We start from the raw sequence: 19,086 nt of genomic DNA on the forward strand, positions 1-19,086 counted from the left end.
TAAGTCAAAAAAATGTTCTATTTTATTAAAGGCACACCCCTCCCCCAATCTTATGATGAACATTAAGCAACTCCTACATTCTAGAGAGAGTACTCATAACAATCTCAGCAAGTCAAATATTATTATCCACATTTTACAAATAACAAAACAGAGTTTTAGAGAGTTTGACTTAACCAAAACTCATGCAAGTACCAAGTGGTAGAGGTGGGCTTAGGACCCAGTTGCTCCTGAATCCAAAGGCTAGTCTTTCTCACTTGACCGTTACTCAAAGTGTGGTATACAGCTGAGAATCAGCCTCACCTGGAGTTTATTAGCAATGCAGACTGGCAGGCCTCATCCCAGACCCACTGAATCAGCTCTTCATTTTTAAGAAGATTTTTCAGGTAATTATCATACACATTAATACTTGAGAAGCACTATCATGTTCCATATCTTTGCCTTTTAAAGCAAAGTAATGAGTGGAAGCATTAGGGCATCTCCTGATTATGGCAGTTGAGGAATGGATTTAAATTGGCTAAGTTTGACTCTGGAACAAATATTGATAGCTTTGCCTCTATTGCTAAATTCCAATTGCCTCATGGGTTTAGTTAAGCCAAAATTAAGCTGTTTTCTGGCAGGTAAGAGTTTTTCATTTCTGGATTATATTACATTCCCAACAGATAAAGCATCAACAATATAGCTTTAACAGTGTTCACGGGAAAAACCACAAAAATAAACAAACTTGTTTGCTGAGGGATAAATGTGCTAAATTCAGCAAATCCTTCCAAAAAGCTTGCCATTATTAACCACTCCCAGGATGCTTAAAAGAAACAAACATACTTCTGGTTCCTTTCCCTTCATGAGTAATTCCGGAAAACTACCCAATTAAAAGTGAACAGCAGCCTAAATCACAAGGGTCTGTTATTATACAAAGTGACTCAAAGAAACGAATTCCTAGCTGTCCACCTCTAATGACCATCCCACTTCTGGTCATCCCACTTCTGTAATGCAGCAGCTTCCTCCTCAGAGGTCTCTCACCCTTAGCTTCCTGCTGCTGGAATCAATCAGAAATGCCATTTAAATCCTGCTTAGCAACATCTTTTAGTCTCAAGTCCATTCTTTGGCTCAGTGCCAATTCGATTACTTCTCTATGTTCCTGAACCCATATCATCCTTTATTTTCTCTCATCCCCTTCTCTTTTCTCCAACCTTCACTCACATTGTCAGCCTTTCCTCAGGCCATTTTATTTCCTGGAGACCACTCTCTCGTCTTCTGCCCCAGAATCTTGGGTATGTCCACCTCTAATGACCTTTCACAAAAATTTTTCTACAAAAATCTCTCTGATAATACTATACGGATATTATGATGGTTTTCAATTAACTTTTACATAACTGATCTTCTTGGCGAGTACGATGGGTGTTACCGTTAAGGACCCTCTCATACTTTTTATAACCTAACTCTTCCTCTTTCCTCTCCTATTCTCTCCTCTCTTTCTCTCTTTCCTCTACTTCCTTAGGAGGTTTTCCAAGCCACCGTCCTGGAATTTCTGGAACAAATCTCCTTGTATCCATTATGATTTCTAGTCTGGAAACAAAGTTTCAGAAAACAATGTCTCACAGGAAAGTTGTCATTGTACTGCCAGCACTTGCTAGTTCTTTCTTTGATTTCTCATTATTCACCCATACACATCCCTAATAATGTACACACCCACTCCCCATATCATTTGAACCAAGCCCCTTTGAAACTTTGTTTATTATCATTGCCTTACTGATATTTTTAAAATGTTAAGATTCCTTCTGTTGTACCTGTTTTATTCCTAAAAAGGGACACATACAGGTTCTTAGGGCTTTTACTTAAGGCTTTGGTATGGTAAATTTGTTTTCTTGTTTAGCAAATATTCACTCCTTCCTCTGCCTTGAGCTTGGCAGTATAACTTGCTTTGGCCAGTGAGGTATTAGTGGATGTGATATGAGTAGAGGTTTTAACTGTGCTTACATCCTATGCTTTTCTTCTTGTCTTTCAGTCACCATAACGAAAGCAACATACTCTGAGTAGTACTGTCCCACCGTCCGGGCCCCATAATGGAACATGGGAAGCAAAGATGCCCCAGCTGACCTGATAATCTACAGCCTGAAGTGGCTATCCCAGCCAATCAGCAAACATTTATGGGAGAAATAAATGTTTGTTGTTATATGCCACTGATTCTGTGGTTGTCGATTACATACCAAAAATGGAAAACGTTATGCGATGAAAACAGTAAATGTTTCTGTTCTACCATTTACTAGTTGAGCTAGAATATCTGTGTTTGAAAATGAGAGGTTTACATTCCTTGAACTCTAAGTTACTTAACAAGATTTACAACTCATGATTCTTGAGTTTTCTACACTTTCCACAGTATATTTCCAGAAAATGGACCAAACTATGACCACTACAAAATGAAAGCTAGAAAAGGATGGGGGAAAAAAGGCACTCTAGAATCTCTCTGATTAATTCTATTTTTTAAAAGGAGAAAGAATGAAATTTAGAACTCTGGAAAATATGCTGAAGGCAAGAAGTATGTCAGGAGAGGAGGCTCCCAGGCCAGTTGGTTGCAGAGTACTGAGAGGGTAACATGCTACCTTTTCACTAAGTCAGCCTTCAGGAAGCCGAACCTACAGATCATATGCAGGCTCTACTCTGAACTCTCTATTTTCAGTACCTCGCATAAGACAATAGTCAATGTATAATGGGAAAGAATGAAACAACAGAATGAAAAATGGAAACTACAGAGTGTTTAAATAGGAAATTTCTTTTTCTCTCCTCGATTTTCCTTGAGCACTTGTGTCCTGGTCTTGTCTTCTCCTGCTTCTGCCATCATAATGAAAATAATATACTTTGGATAACACTGTCCCAAATGCTGGGCCCCATAATAAAAACATCTTCTTATAGGGGATGCCTGTTTTACATAAAGGCAAATGTGAGGTTCTGCTTAACCCTAAAATACCATGACATCATACAAGAATGACAAAGCATTCACATGTAAGAACCACAGTGACTCCTTTGTTAATGGCAGACACTTTAAAAGTTCTAATATCCCTAATTCACCTTCCAAAAAGAAAAAAATGCAGAAATCTGTTGCAGCTTTTTTTCAACACTTACTTAAAAATTTCCCTTGACCACAGCTTTCCTCTAGTTTTTCAATTGCCATTTGCATGTATGCCAGAAGTCATTTCCAAAAGGACCATAATTTTTAAAATGAAATCTGCTCATTAGCAAAATTAATATATTTACTTTTAATGAAAAAATTTTTAAGGAGCACTTTAATATATATGTTAAAATTTATCATTTAAGAAATTTTTTAAAGAAGGACATGTTCTTATGCAACATGACTGAAATGCTCTGGGGAGCTCTAAAATCATTTTTTCATTAAATAGAGCTGAAATTATGTGAACAACTAGAACATGAGAAATAAAAGAGGAAAACAAAGTATAGAACACTGGGGAATGAAAAAATAGACAGCAAAAGGAACGGTGATTTGTTCAAGGTTACCTAGTGAGTCAGGAAAAAAGGCGAGAGTTGGTCCAATGCTAAGACCTGAAGCATATCTACATTAATGTGCACCAAATCTGCTATTTTCAGTAGGTAACATATTCATGTTTCTTCTATGTGGGCGAAGATATTTATATTTCTCATTCTCTCAGAGTCTAGCATGTGTTACTTCATAAGTGTTTATTAAATAAAATGATAAATAAAGCAATCCCTATCAACCAAAAGTTAACACAGCATGATTTCACACCCATAATCTCATTTAATTCTCACAACCACCTATGAAGTATTGTATAATTTATGTCTTATAGATTAATTTATGTCCAGAAATATTATGTGAATTGCTCAAGAACACACTGCCATGAATATTGGGACATTTTTACCACACCAAGCTGCTCAGCAAAACTCTCTAAAGGTTTTAGCTCTTAAGAAGGCTCAAAGAGGGTTGCATTATGTAAAAATCAATTGAAATTAGAAAAAAAAAAAAAAAGCCTTTTGAAAGACTTAAATTCAGATACAAAGTTGATATTTAGGGGAATGAGAGCAATTTAATTAACTTGATATATATATGGCTGATCTTACTTGCTAATTGGTTGAGATATCAGTTGAACATGTCTATACAAAATTCATAGAGTCCACTGATAAATATTTGTATTTAGGGTATCTGGCAATTAAACCATAAAAACCTTAATAGAAGGCTTTGAAATAATATAGATCTACCATGAGGAAGCAGTTCTACTTAAAAATTAAATTTCTGTGCTCCATGTCTCTTCTTCAAACACTGCTCATTTGCTTTGCCAATAGATACAGAAAAGAGATTTACTCTAGCAAAAACACTGGATTCTTTAATATAGACATGGATCCCTCCTATTAGGGTACTAAAGGCTCTGTGACAAGTTGTCTTCCACCCAAAGCTACACATAGCAGAGGAGTAAGTAAGCAAACTTTGTTACCAAGCTGAAAGGCAGAAAACGAGGGAAGGAAGAACGCAGCACCACAGGCATTAAGATCTCAAACTCTACAGTCAGGCTATCTAGGTTCACTCTTAGCTCTTCCTCTTACTGTGCCACCTTGAGAATAAGTTATTTAACTTCTTCATAATTCCTTTTCCTCATCTGTAAAATGGAGAAATTAATAGTATCTCTCTCCTAGGGTCGTTAGGAGGATTAAATAGTTAAAATTTGTTAGTGTTTAAAACAGTATCAGGTATATCCCATAGTAATCCCAATATAAATGTTTAATAAGTAAAAGAAAGTAGAAAGAGTGAGAGATATAATACTGGACACCATGTGTCTTTAACACATTGTTTTCCTTCCTTCTAACAGTCGTTTACTTTCCAGAGCTGGGCCTCTTGTTTCCTACCAGTAAGCCTAACCCCATTTCCGGTCTGACCCCAAACAACTCTTGTTTGGAAAGATTTAAAAAGCCCTAGTTCAGTAGTTCAGGTGACTCAGCATTATATCAAGTTTGCTGTTATTCTTGTCCTGACCCTGTGTCCCAGTTTTAGTCACTTGTTCCTGTAATCAAGTTACAACCTTGTACTCCAGTTCTAACATTCTACTCTCTTGAGGCCTGAATCCCAGCTTGCAGAACCAGCTCCAAGTCCTCTAGCTCCTTTGAGGCAGACATCTCCCAACGGGCAGCCTCTGGACTAGACACACTTTGTTTTGTACACACACTGTTTGAACTTTTGAAAATTAGTTGCCTGTATTTAAAAATTGCAGACTTTTAGGTGGAGGACCAGGGGAGGGAGGGAGCAATTGGGGGGATCATTTTATGAACTATATAGATATCTAACCAATATACCGTATACTTGAAACTAATTAAAATAAATAAATTTTTAAAAAACTTGGAAAAAAATTACAGATTTTTTACATAAAAATTCAAAGTTGACCTCCATTGAAAAATTATATTGTCTGACAACACTTGGCCCTATTACCCTTGGTACAATTCCACTGGTGCCAGTGGCAGCTGCCCCCTTCGGAAGGCTGTGTGCTCTCTATTCCCCACTGTTCCTACATTTCTTGCTCCATTTGTATCTGGATCTGTTTGCTTGGACCTTGTAGGCATTTGGCACTGAGTTCTAAGACTGAGAATAGCTGATACTGACCAACCACTAATTTGTGCCAGATATTCTTATAAATGCTTCCCATACTTTCCTTAATCTGTTTGTTCGTAGTAACCATTATCCTTTCAGCCCTTCTTCTTGCTTCAAACCCTCTGTCTACATGGCTCTGTGTCTGTTCCATCTTCCCAAATTACTATTTTCTACTGCTTGGCAAAGAACCACTCACAAAACTTTGTTGGACCTCCAAAATGTCAACCACTCACTCATATTGTGGCCTATTGCTGGTCTCCAATCTCCCCGTACCAGCCAGACTCCATCGTCAAGAACTTTGGCCACCATGGTGTTTATAGAATCCCAGGTACAGAATCTCAGCCTATATTGATCAGACTGATCCTATTATCTCATGAACCAAACTTTTACAAAATTATACATTTCATTATATATAGACAGTCTTTACCCTCACAAAACTTTTGCTCTAATTCTTGTTGGAACCCCCGCAAAATGCATCAAATATTTATTGGTGAATTACTTATGTTTTATGCTCCGTAGTAGAAATTAATTTGAGCATTTCTTTACCAAGAGAGCCATAAAGTTTGTTCATTCCTTCTATAAGAAATTTAATCTCTTTTCAGTGAACCACATAGGAAACTAACATTATATGAACACAAGTTACTATTTTTTTTTTCCTCATGACAGGGCCTTTTGCTTTACGAAACAATAAATGAAAGAAGAAAACATCTGTGTGACTAAGCTGAGATTTAGCAAATATCAAAAGACAACTCATAAAACTCATTCTACACATTATTTTATAAGGTTTTCTGGATTGAGTAAAACTGAATTCATACTGAATTTTAAATTTAGCTGATTAAATTCTACCATTGGTTTTAAAGAAAGTCTTAATAAAAATGTTACTTACATAAGGAATCGTGTCCAAAGTATCTGTGTTGACAATTATAGGAGCAGGGCTAGCCTGAAAAAGAGAGATAGAAAAAAAAATTTAAATAACAAGTAGTCTATTCTGAGAATTCGTTAACTTATTTAACGCAGAGCTCAACAGTATTTCTTGAGGACCTGTATAGGTACTGTGTCAGGTGCTGGGAGAATAAATGAAATGGCTCAAAGTTCCCCATACCCTCTAAATATTTGTTTGCTATATTTACCACATAATGAAATAAAGTCAGCAATAGCATTTATACTCATTTTCTCTTAAATTTTATCCAACAGTAGAGGAGATGGGAATTTGTGCTGTGTATGAGGCAAGAATTTCTAAATAATTAGGTGAGAGCTAAAGTTTGCAATGTGTCTTTTCAAAATGGCTGTGCTAAAGAAATTTGATTTCCTTCTCCATGAAGCAAAATTAAACCTAAACCAATATTTATAACCCTTCTCTTTAAACTGCCTTTTCGAGAATATGTTGTATTCAATGAAAAATTAGAAGAGTTCACTTAGTGATATTATATGTTTACCTATTATATATGCTGTGGTCATATATTTTCTTTGTTATTTATACAATTCTAATCATATACCTTAGAAATCTTTGGATAGAAACCTAAAAATTAGTCAAAGATGGCAGAAAAGCATATTGGGTATGTTAAAACTTTCTAAACAATAATTTTGTACAAACTGCAGTCATTTGCCTTAAAGTTGAATAGGAATCTGTGTAGAATTGATATAGGAGAGCTATAAGCCAAGTCATTAGAAAGTAAAAGATTGCAATCTCTATTTGCATCAACCAATCTGACTTCATGAATATTGAGTAGACCTATCTTCATTTTCTAGTTTCTAGAATTTTCACGGCAACTTTCCCTTCATCCCCTGAAGGATCTTTAATCTCTTTCCCAAATTGCAGATTTCATTTAGATAGAGGAAATAACTCTCATCATGATTAATCGTGAGCTGTTCTATAGGACACAGTGGTTTTGGCAAGTGCTCAATTTTGGGGACATTTCATCAGATGTACCTCTGGAGTTAACAGTTAACAACTTTTTAAAGTTAATCTATGCCTATGAAACCCTAATCCAATGATAAAACAGACAGCAAATCCAGCAAATTATGTCACAAAATAAAATTTTATGTTTTAACTGAAAACCCTGGGCATTGAGAACATGACCCTGATCTATATATCTACACAGTGGGTCAATTTGATGTTCCTGGTTTGTTTGCTAACTCCTAATAGTAAGTTCCTTGTGGGTAAATAGGTGCTTTAGATAAAGATAGTTTTCACCACCACCACCACCACCACCACCACCACCACCACCACCACCACCACCCCTCGCCCACACACACACACAAATAACAGTGCTTGTTAAGAGGCATTTGCTATAGGAAGAAGAACATGAGGTTTGGGATCAGAAGACTTGGGTTCAGTTTGTTTTAGTAGCTTTCTGATTAAATGATTTGGGGGCTCAGCAACTTCCTGGTCATGTGATTTTGGGGCAAGTCTCTTAACCCTTTGCTTCATTTTCCTTCTCTATAGAATGGGAATAGAAATAATCACCTTCTGAAAAAGTTCTCTGAAGAATAAATGAGATAATATATTTGAATGTATTTTCTAAACTTAGAAATCAGATTCAGTGTTAAATACTGTTAGTAAGTGTCCCTAAAGATGGACTGCTGTGAGAATATAGTATTGGATGGTTTTGAACTATTTATACCTCGGAGATTACAATACTATATTAGTGGCTAAAAATGCACTACAGAGAATTGATGAGATCATGTGAATTACTATTTATTAAATATATATTATTTGCCCATGTATAAGGATATACATATATTTCTTTATTTAATCTCCATAAACCATATTGATGAGGCATCATTATCACTATGCTTACATTATAGATGAGAAAACTGAGGCTCAGGTTCAGATTCAGGTTCAGGCTGAGATTTAATATTGGCCTTTCTAACCTCAAAATATATTTTCTCCTTACTAAGCCGATCTGTGATCTCAGGATCTAAGTGGCTCTATTATGAGAGTTCTGCAGTGATTGGAGATTTCTAACTAAAACTCCAAACAAGACACAGGAAAAGCAAAGGCCATCCTGAAGGGAAGAGATGCCTCGGGGAACTTGCCTATGAGATGTTGAAAGCAATCTGGTGATGCCTTAATGGCTTTTGTTGTTAGAATGTTTGTTTTTTAGTTTTGATGACATCTATCCTATGCTTTCTAAATGGTTTCCAGGATACCAGAAAGTAGCTATGCCTTGTTTCCTTGACTAGATTGGAAACTTTCTGAGTATCATACTCAATATGTGTATTTCACCCTATTATCTAGTATAGTGTGGTCAATATGTATGCATTGTCTTAATTTGGGGCTTTAAACTCATTTTATTTTATTTTCTTCTTATAGATCATATTAATGTGGTCTGGGATGAATTCTGTAACATAAGCCCATTTCCTGTACAATGCCATTCATCACTTTTGTAGGTTTATGTTGCTATTTTCCATTTCATAGATATAAATTCGGTCTTTCTAATCAGACTCTGTATTTAGAAGTAACAAGGATTGTATACTTCCTTAGAATTCTTCGCAGCACTTAGGTATACCAAAGGAGCTCAGAAAATACTTAAGAGTTATGACTAAATGTATCTATAAAATATAGATGAGAGTATAAACAAATATAACGCCTCCTTGTAAGCTTTGGATAACATTTCTAAGAAAACCCCCAAATCTCTAGTTACCAATAAGACAATAACTATGGCTAGTTTTCCAATATCCATTATAACTTGGAATTAAATATCCATTATAACTTTAATTCTTTAACCAGTTACTATTATTTAACTATCCAGATTTTATGAAATAATCTTATTTCATAACTCCAGGATATGGATGCTGTAAATCATGAAACACAATCTATATGATGAGGAAAGCTCATTGCTCTTTCTTGATGATGAAAAGATCTAGAAGCCACAATTAATACCTACACTTATAAAAGTCACAATTCATACAGGATGTGTGAATTGTGTGAACACATACATACATCACTTACATCTGACACTGGCAACTCCTTGGTGTCAGTGGCGAGGAAATGCCAAGGAGGGCTCTTCTGAACAACACATTATCCCACCGTGCTGTTACACCAGGCTCTCTGAAGAGCCCTAATGGCTCTGTTCCGAGATCCTCACAGTCTCCGAAGACTGTTTTTACAGAAGGCCCCTGGAATCCTTTAGATACTCATGGCACATATCAGCAGAGAATAAGAACAAAGTATAGGAGAATTTCAAATGGCCCAGGAGCGTGCTCTTCTCACCAGTTGGTAATATCAGATTGTCCTTGGCTCTGCTGGCTCCTGTTTCTGGTCTCACTTTTGAAACCACGTGAGTCCATGCTTAGTTTGATCTAGTTTGGTTTCTGAGTCTTAAAACCAATCCTCAGTTACTTTGATGATTCCCTCCAAGATTTACGTCCACACTTCACACTGACTAACTGCCATCCCAACTTCTCTCTCCATACTGGATATCCTCTTTTATTAAACTCCCAAATCAAGTTGCTGAATTAGAAGATTTCTGCATCCCCCTTCAATATGCTTATTTCCATTAACTGGAAAAAGATTTGTAACAAATATGAAAAAAAATCTTTTAATCAGAAGCTTCAAAGCTCATCGTTATGCAAATGTAGGCAAACTATAAAGGCTTAAGAAAATTAATCTCTCATGGGTGACCCAAAAATTGCAATATGCAAATGGTTTGCCTTTTATTTTACATTCACTTCCATGTGGGGAAAGCCAATTTACAGGAAGAGAGAAGAATAAATGTAATCATAGAGAAACAGGAATCAAGAAACAAGCAGAGAGAATACTGATAAAATTCAAATTATGAGATCAAGTTCTTCATGCATTCTACCACCTTTATGTCCTTAGGTTCCATGGGATACTCACATATTCTTATATTACATCAATAACTTTGCTTACACTAGGAAAAGATAAACTTCTGTTGCTTGCCACCAAGCAACTAATGGAGACTCTGACATAATGAATGCAGATTTTCAAAGCAGTTCATTGATTCTGACTGATGTGGTTACTTCATGATATTTGTTAAGTGCCAGATCTGGGAAATGCCTCTGGCATAAATGGGCAAGTAGTCACCAGGCCAGCTGCAATGAGGAAACCTTTTCAAGCAAAGTATGCTTTGCTTGAGGCACAAGAATGCAACTAATAGAGACTCTGACATAATGAATGCAGATTTTCAAAGCAGTTCATTGATTCTGACTGATGTGGTTACTTCATGATATTTGTTAAGTGCCAGATCTGGGAAATGCCTCTGGCATAAATGGGCAAGTAGTCACCAGGCCAGCTGCAATGAGGAAACCTTTTCAAGCAAAGTATGCTTTGCTTGAGGCACAAGAACATAAAACAGAAAAGGAGAGAAGCCCTCCCAGTCTTTAAGTAAATTAGATACAGCAAGGACTGAACAGTTATACTAGTAATGCTGATGGGGCTAGGAACTGTGTAGGAATCTCAACTGACCTGAAACTAACAAGTAGAAGGCAGGTAGAAGGCTGTCAGTAAGCCAAGTTAAACAGGAGGTAAAAGATAGCAAGAATAACATGTGAGCTGCTTTGGGGGCCCAGTATCATGGCTAATCTTCTCAGCCTGGAAGGACAGATTCCTTAGTGAGCAAGAAGTGACATGGGCCCTATAAACAACTTTTGTATATGGTATGGCATGACAACTTGAAACAAAATAGAAGCTACTGGAAGTTTTAAAATGAATCCATTTGTGTGTATGTGTGATTTCAATGAGAGACCTGGAGATCCCAGAACTTAACGGTAAAACTTAGCTGGCTTAGATTGGCTGCTACAAGATACCATATAAGCAGTTTCTTAGCATCATAATTTATATAGAGGGCTGCCATTGGGGTGAGCCCCAATCAGACTATGACCTGATCCTAACCAGGGAAGTGGAATTTGGGGGTTACTACTCACATACTCCATTAGGTCTGAAATGAGATAGCTAATATTAAGTATTGAATGGTATGCTAAGGATTAAACTCAGAAGAACTTTATTTTCTATTAAATTTTCTCCCTAATCTTCCATCATGTTGGCCCACTCTAGAAATTAAAAAAAAAATGTAATGTGGTTGAAGGGGGACTTCTGTGTCGATTTCCTGAATTGCACTATATTTCTCTTCCCCCCACTTCTTTCCTACAATGTTAGGCTGGAGCCTCACATCCCTAGGTGTTGGTAGCGTACTACTTCTCCTCGAAGGATTTACCTGAAACCTGCGATTGCCTGGCTAGGCATCATCTCATGACATCATGACTCCAATACATCTAAATCTCCCTATATATTAACACTGGGATGGATAACAATAGGGGCAAGCACTTATACAGCACATATTTATATTGATTAGCTTATTTAATCCTCACATAACCCAACAAGACAGGTATTGTTATTCTCAATTTATAGGTGAGGAAACAGAGGTTAAGTAACTTTCCAAAGATATACATGTGGAAAATAGACAATCTTCAAACTCAAACAATCAACTCAGAGCCCATGTTCTTGACAACCAAACTCTACTGCCTCTCAAACAAAATGAAACAGACTTTACCAGAACTCTTTGGATTCTAATTTTTACTGCTCACCAACAACTCAGAGACTGGCTCAAATTAGATCTATCCACTTTGATCCCAACTAGTGCCAGAATTCTCCCCTTCTTACTTACTCTGGCTTAATTACTGGGCCTCAGCACATCATGTGAAAAGGCCTGTCAGAGGCATGACCCAGGAGAAGGTTAATGGCACAGATACACCGAGGCTGACTGAATCGGGATTTCTTTTGAGTAAGCTCCAAACAAAAATCTTGGTAAATGACTGATTAAAGACATGTTAATGGTTGTGTAAGAGAAGAAAAACAAAATAGGAAGAATAACACTCTAGAATCATAAAACTTTAAAGCTGGGACCTTAATGATCATTTAATTCTACCCTTTCATTTTACAAAGATGAAAATGGAGAGAGAAAAGGGAAGTCGCCTGCCCTCGATCTCACAATTATTAAGTATTAAAACTGAAGACAAGAAAATAATAACAAGAAAAACAATTATAAAATATTAAGCATTTATTGAATGATAATTATGTTCCAGGAACTGTGATAAACACCTAAGATACATCAATACATTTAATTCTCAAACTTTTCTAAGGAAAACATTAATTTATTTTCCATTCGTTTAAAGAAAGAAAGAAAGAATTGGAGGTTCAAAGTGGCAAAGGCACTAGCCTAAGGTCTCAGAAATACCACAACCAGGTCTCACACCCATGTCTCTCTAGCCCCAGAACCCGTGCTGGTAACCACCCACATCTCCTGATTTCCTCTCCTGAGTTTTTCCAGGCTACCAGGCTGAAAATGCAGTTATTTATTTATTTATTTTGCCCTGAAAGTTGTTAATTTTTCTTTCACAGTCTGAAATTTCTCATTGTACTGACTCAGATTAAATTTCCCAATTCTCAGAGGGTTTCTAGGTCCCTTAGTCTCTTACAAACCCCCATTTGAAAAATGGGACAATGCTATTTTCCAGTTAACCTATTTCCCAAGAAGTTAGCTGGAGAAATAATGCATGTGAAATGAAAGAGAGATGCTCTGTGGAGGTAAGGTTATTTTATTTATTACTGTGGTTATTTTTGCTTTCCTAGATTGTCTTCTTTTTATATTCTCTTTCCACAAGACCAACCAAGTGGGTGCAGTTTGATCCAGTACAGCTTGGAGTCACCACCAGTAGTAGCACTGAGGGGTTCTGGCCTGTTACCTGGTTTGCCCTTTCTCTGCAGTGACATAGGGAGAGTGAACAGTATGAGTGTCCAAGGGTTGGCTAGCCAAATCTTAACTGTAGGTTAATGGCTACAGCAGGATTTCTTAAGGGAACAATTTTGGGAGAAGCTAGGATCTTGGTTTCTCTTCTCAGCATTTAACAAAATGCATGGATGATTACCTATACAGCTTACCACCAGCCTAGCTTATAAAATAGGAAGAGAGAATGATAGTTTCATGTTTGGCTTGAACTCCTTCCAACTTGGCTTGCCCGAACTCTCTTCATAATAAAAATAATATCATCTTCACTTTACAAGAAACTGAGGCACAGAGATGTTAAGTATCTTGCCCAAGGTTATTCACCGGTAATAGCAAAGCTGAGAGTCAAACCTGCCAGTTTGATTCCAAAATGGGTAACTTTTAAAAACTGCAAAACATTTTACTTCTGCTCCCTATTAAGATTTTATAAGTACCCGAAGTCTGCTCTAGTCAGCACAAATTCTCTCACTGATCTTTGAAAACCCACCACTATTATTTCTTCCCTTTGGACCGATGTGTTAGCATGTCTGCTTGATCCTCCTTTAAAATACAAGGTAGTGTAATATTTTTCAGAAAATGGATGATATTTTGAGATCCTCAATTAAGCTGAGTTGGGCACCTATTTATCCCCAATGCAGGTAAAATGGGGCAGCCTGGAGAATGAGGCACAGAAACTGGAGACCCAGAACCAAAGAGAGTTCACTTTATGTTTTCTCTGGAATCAATCCCACTTGAAACGAGACAAAAATTGTTTGAATTTTTAGTTTGAAGATTCTTCAGACCTCCATCCTGTACCCTCTCCACATACCTCTTTGTACTTAGTTAAAAGCCTGAAATAAATGACTCACCAAAACTAGGTCTGCAGATCATCATTAAAACTCAAATTCATAATTATATTAGATTACCACCAATGACATGCTTTATAATTTATAAACTGTATCCACACATATTAGATCATTTAATTCTCACAGTAAGAGGAAAGAGAACTAGCATTGATTGAGGAAGTACCCACTGTGTGCCAGAAAATATGGTAAGCTTTTTAACCTGTGCTTTTTGTTTACTCCTTGCAGAGGGACTTGTGGAAATCCCCCTTGACTCTTGATAAGTATACGGAGGCTCACAGGGATTCAGTGAATTTCCTGAAGTCAGACAGCTAGAGAGAAGCAAAGCTGGGATTCAAACCCACATCTGCCAACTCTAAATCCCTTGTTTTTCCCCATTATTTCATGATGCCACAAATTCTACTGATTCACACTGAGCTTTTACAAATCTTACTTGTACAAGTAGTCTCTGAAGATTACACAAAAAACGGAGTCATTAGCTCAAGTCTCAGATGTGATTTAGTCAATGTGTCCCATGCCACAATAACAATACCTATGTAATTCACTGATTTACTCGATGTGGTGCTTTTCACGGAAAAACCCATGTGGATGCCTTCTGCTCCTCTCTGCTAAGCCACCAAAGAGATATAATCTTAGCAATACAGTTGTATTTTCCAGATGTAGGTAACAGAATTCTAAGTAACCTGTCAATAACCTGATTCATCAGACTAAGATGGGGCCTTTTACTTCTGTAGCATGTGGATCAGGGCTTTGCCCACAGCAAATGGTCAATAAATAATTATTATTTAGTTCTCTCTTCTCTTCTTATTAGATCAGGGCTCTCACTACTCTGAACATACACCTTGCATGCCTACCATAAATTCACTGTTTACATTTTTTCCTTCTCCTGAATCCTGAATCAATCATGGTTCCCTCTTATCTATCCATTCAAATTCTATCCATTCCGCAAGGACAATCTCAAGTCCTAGACTTTCCATGAAAATTTCCTCAATCCTCACTGCAAGTTTCAGTCTATCCATCCTGCCCTCCAAATTTTATAGCATTTATTATTTATACTACTTCAATTCACAATGAATTATTTGAATACTAAAGGACAGAAGTTATGTGAAAGAACCAAATCTTGACATTCTTAATGAGTATTTCCTTCTGTTCTTATACATGTTGGTGGCTAAGTGGTTTACGTGTGATATTTGTATCTTTTTGCTGAAACTCTAATCATTTGAAGTCAGGCCCCTCATTTTACTTTTTTCCCACACCAGCCACACTCATTTACACTTCTAACAGTGCTTGGCATACAATATAGTCAAAAGATGATTGCTAATAGGTCTTTAGACCTATGGAACTAAAGCCACAGCAACAAGAGATAAGATGTATGAGAAAACATGAATCAACAGATTAGGCGAAATGGGTAGAAAGGGGTAATTGCCCGCTGCCCTCTGGAGACGAGCTCTTGTAACATACTGCCTAGTTTTGTTGATGTGTTAACATCTGGGGCCTGCCATGCACTACAGATTATGCTATTCTGAACTATACCACATAAATTAAGAAAAGTTATAAACATAAGTACTCCTCTGTCTACCACATGCTGGTCCTCCAAGCTCGTTCTTTCTTAGTCCTCAGTACAAGTCTATGAATTACATGCTATACTTATGCTCATTGTACAAATAAGGAAAGTGAGATATGGACCTATAACACAAATTGCCCAAGGCTCACTCTTCTTGACACCAAATTCATTTTTTGTCATATCACCACTCTGTGTGGAGCAAGGAAGGTAGCTGCTGGAAAATTCCCCTGCCCTAAGAGAGGCAGGGGAAATTACAGAATTTTGGTGAAAAGTTAAGGACTCAAAAATCGTGAAAAAAGCAAAATGGCATCCTAAGCATTTCTCATACTTTTCAGTATGAGAAGACATATTACAAGAGACCCATTCAAATGAGAGATTTATTTGAATTCTCATGTTTTATCTTAAAAATTTATGTAGTTTATATATTTTACTCCATAGCCATCTGTTTTTAATATAAAAATACTGTTTTTATTTATTTACAATGGAATCAACCTGATATTTCAGGTAGTTTCTGAATGGCTATTAAAAATCAGGCACTCCATCTCCCTGGAAGTAACTACAATCCAGTTGAGGGACTGTGTCCCTGATATAAAGATGGCTGGACTGCTAATCAGAAGATCTCAATTTTAGACCCAAGAAGTTTAGTAACAGGGTGAAATGGCAATTCACTGAGTCTCCCAAATCATTTCTATATTTGAAGAACAAAGAGTAAAATGGATGACCTCTAAGAATCCATGTCTCATCAGAGATCTAATTTCACTCATCATAAATTTTGTCCTGCTGGGAAATACTAGAAAGAAGGCAGCAAGCAACACTACACAACTCTTCCTTCTGGAAAACGATGACCTCTGCTTTTATTCAGACACAGAAAATTAGAAGACATGATGTTAACAAAGGCATGCAGAAATAAGACAAAAGTCAAATTGGAAAAACACACACACACACACACACACACACAATGATATAAAGTACTTTCTAATGAATTGGCTAAAGGATAAGGTTCTCTATGTCTTAGACAGGACATCTCAAAAATCTACTTATGATCCTCTTGTTCTGTGTTTATAGCATATTTTTGTTTTGTTTATGAATCAGTTAATTTTCTGGTCTTAAGACCACACAATTAGTGACAAAAAATTATCTTCTATATTAAGAAGTCTAAAAGATTTGAAGTGAAGCAGAAAATTATCATCAAGCTCTTCCATCTTGCCTTTCTCCAGGTTCTATAACCCTTATCTCCAGAAAGTTTCCTAACATCTAAATTTTGCTATCTTTTTTTTTTTTCTCTTACCAACCATAATTTGATACCAGATCATCTGCACAAGGCTTAAAACATAACAGGGTAAGCCACAGAGAAGGTCTTAAAACATTTCATATCTAGAATGATTCTTTTGTGTGAAAGGAAATATTAAGGAGAGATCAAGAGGGGATGTGAGTTTAATTAACTTTTTAACCATTAGTAACCTTTAATGAGCTCATATCAATGTTAGGTCTAGAAGATGTTTCACCACCTTCCTCTAAAAGATGGCACTTGGACTAGGTTGAGGAAGGAAGAGAGTAAAAACATTATAGTTCCATTTCCCTTATTTTAAATTCCGAGAACATCTATAGGTCTATCAATATCTCTTCTACCCACTTTTCTTCAAAATTAATGTTGCATCTGGAATTATTTTCAATGAGAAAAAAGCATGGAGAAAAAACATTAAAAAGAGAAGTGAATGGGGACTAGAAAAATACAAGTTGGCTAAATACTGCTAGCATTTGCTGGTGCCAATGAATATATTCTGCAGATGTGTTTTTACATTGTCATTGATTAAGCAATGAATTATCTGTTCCAAAGCTAAGAGCCTACAAATTTCTGGGTCCAAAATGCCAACCAGTTCCTCGCCCCACAGCAGCCCTAGCTTCCCAGAGTGGCAGTGTGTATGTTACTCTTGGTTTTTCAGTTTTCTAATAGCTTTCTTACCCTCAGTTATTCTGAAAAGCAAGGGTCCTGCTGGCCAATTTACCTCCTACCAGGCCAGGGATAATGCTATAACTGTGTGTTTCAGAATAAAGATGGAGGAATATTATCAGGTGCTGTGGTCAATAGGAGAAAGTAAATAGTAAGAGAGAAGAATGAAAGGAAGAGAAAGAAGGCAGAGAGGATGTTGTTTTCTGGCACATGGGGATTCTGTCACAAGTTGGAGAGCAAAATGATGGTTCCCAGGCTGAATCTCCTCTGCTCTCTTAGACACTTTCTTCACTGGAATTGTAAACTCAGACATACTGGAACCTTTATTTGTTTTATAAAGGATTTCCTAAACCAACTGGAATGAAGATGATTACTTCCTTATGAATATATTGTTTGCAATCTTACATCTCATGACCTCTCTTTGCCCTTGCCAACTCGACAAAACCATTTGTACATTATGCTTTTATGTTATAGGATGTGCGTCTCCTGGCCTTGCACTTGGAGTCAGCAGATGAGGCTTCCAGGGCTGGTCATGCTTCTGGAGACCTTGGTCAGGTCACCTTACTCTAATAAATTATTTCTAAAGTTATATCCAACTATAAGGAAGGACTAGATGATTCTTGATTTTAATACTAACCTAATTTTGGATATAATAAAAGTAGTAATAGCATTTAGGATTTGGGTCATCTGACTGGGTTTAAGACATTTCTCCTCACATATATAATGATCTTAGCTGATTAATGTAACCGCTCTGAAACTTCCTGATCATGTATAAATGAAGATTATGAATTATTATTTAGTCAATCTCATGTGCTTCTTTGATAAGTAAATGAGATCATATATAAAAACACTATGCAATATGTAAAAGGATACATGTTGAATAATATTAAAAATGAGCAACATTAATAATGGCATCCCTTACTGAGCACTTTCCTTGACGAGCCATTGTGCTAAGTGTTTAACTCACATTATCCTATTTAAACTGCAAACAACCCCAAGAAGATGTGTGTAATATATAATGTTACAGAGGATAAAACAGGCTTGGAGAAGTTAAGCAGTTTGACCAAGATATAAAGTGGTACAGCAAGGATTTAGATCCAGGTTTTTCAAATAACTGCAACTCTGAATCAGAGCAAAAGTGCACTAGACTGATTCTAGTCCTATTAGATAATGTCTTACTACTTATCTACTTTTGATCTCGGCCACTCCAACTCTTTGAACTTCAATTTTATTATAAATGATATGAAGATATCAAAACCTGCCTTGCCTACCTTGCAAAATTGTAATGATAAAGAACTTAGTTGACATTGTTTTGAAAACTGGAGCAAAATAGATCAGTATCGGGAAGACAGGTCATAGCAGTAGTATAGTGGTGGTCT

At 36.6% G+C, this 19,086-nt stretch overlaps 1 protein-coding gene across 2 annotated transcripts in view; it reads right to left on the minus strand.

The window, feature by feature from the left end:
• DLG2 (discs large MAGUK scaffold protein 2) overlaps positions 1–19,086 on the minus strand; it is a 657,893-nt gene that overhangs the window by 595,240 nt on the left and 43,567 nt on the right. The window contains exon 2 of one of the 2 annotated variants that reach the window (XM_006926664.3): positions 6,489–6,542. The exons of the other annotated variant lie outside the window; for it this stretch is intronic. Coding sequence (XP_006926726.1) covers positions 6,489–6,542 — 54 coding nt within the window. The remainder of the gene's footprint in view (positions 1–6,488; positions 6,543–19,086) is intronic. 2 annotated transcript variants of the gene reach the window in all.

Source organism: Pteropus alecto, unplaced genomic scaffold (genome assembly GCF_000325575.1).
Source record: "Pteropus alecto unplaced genomic scaffold, ASM32557v1 scaffold7, whole genome shotgun sequence".
Classification (NCBI taxonomy): Eukaryota; Metazoa; Chordata; class Mammalia; order Chiroptera; family Pteropodidae; genus Pteropus; species Pteropus alecto.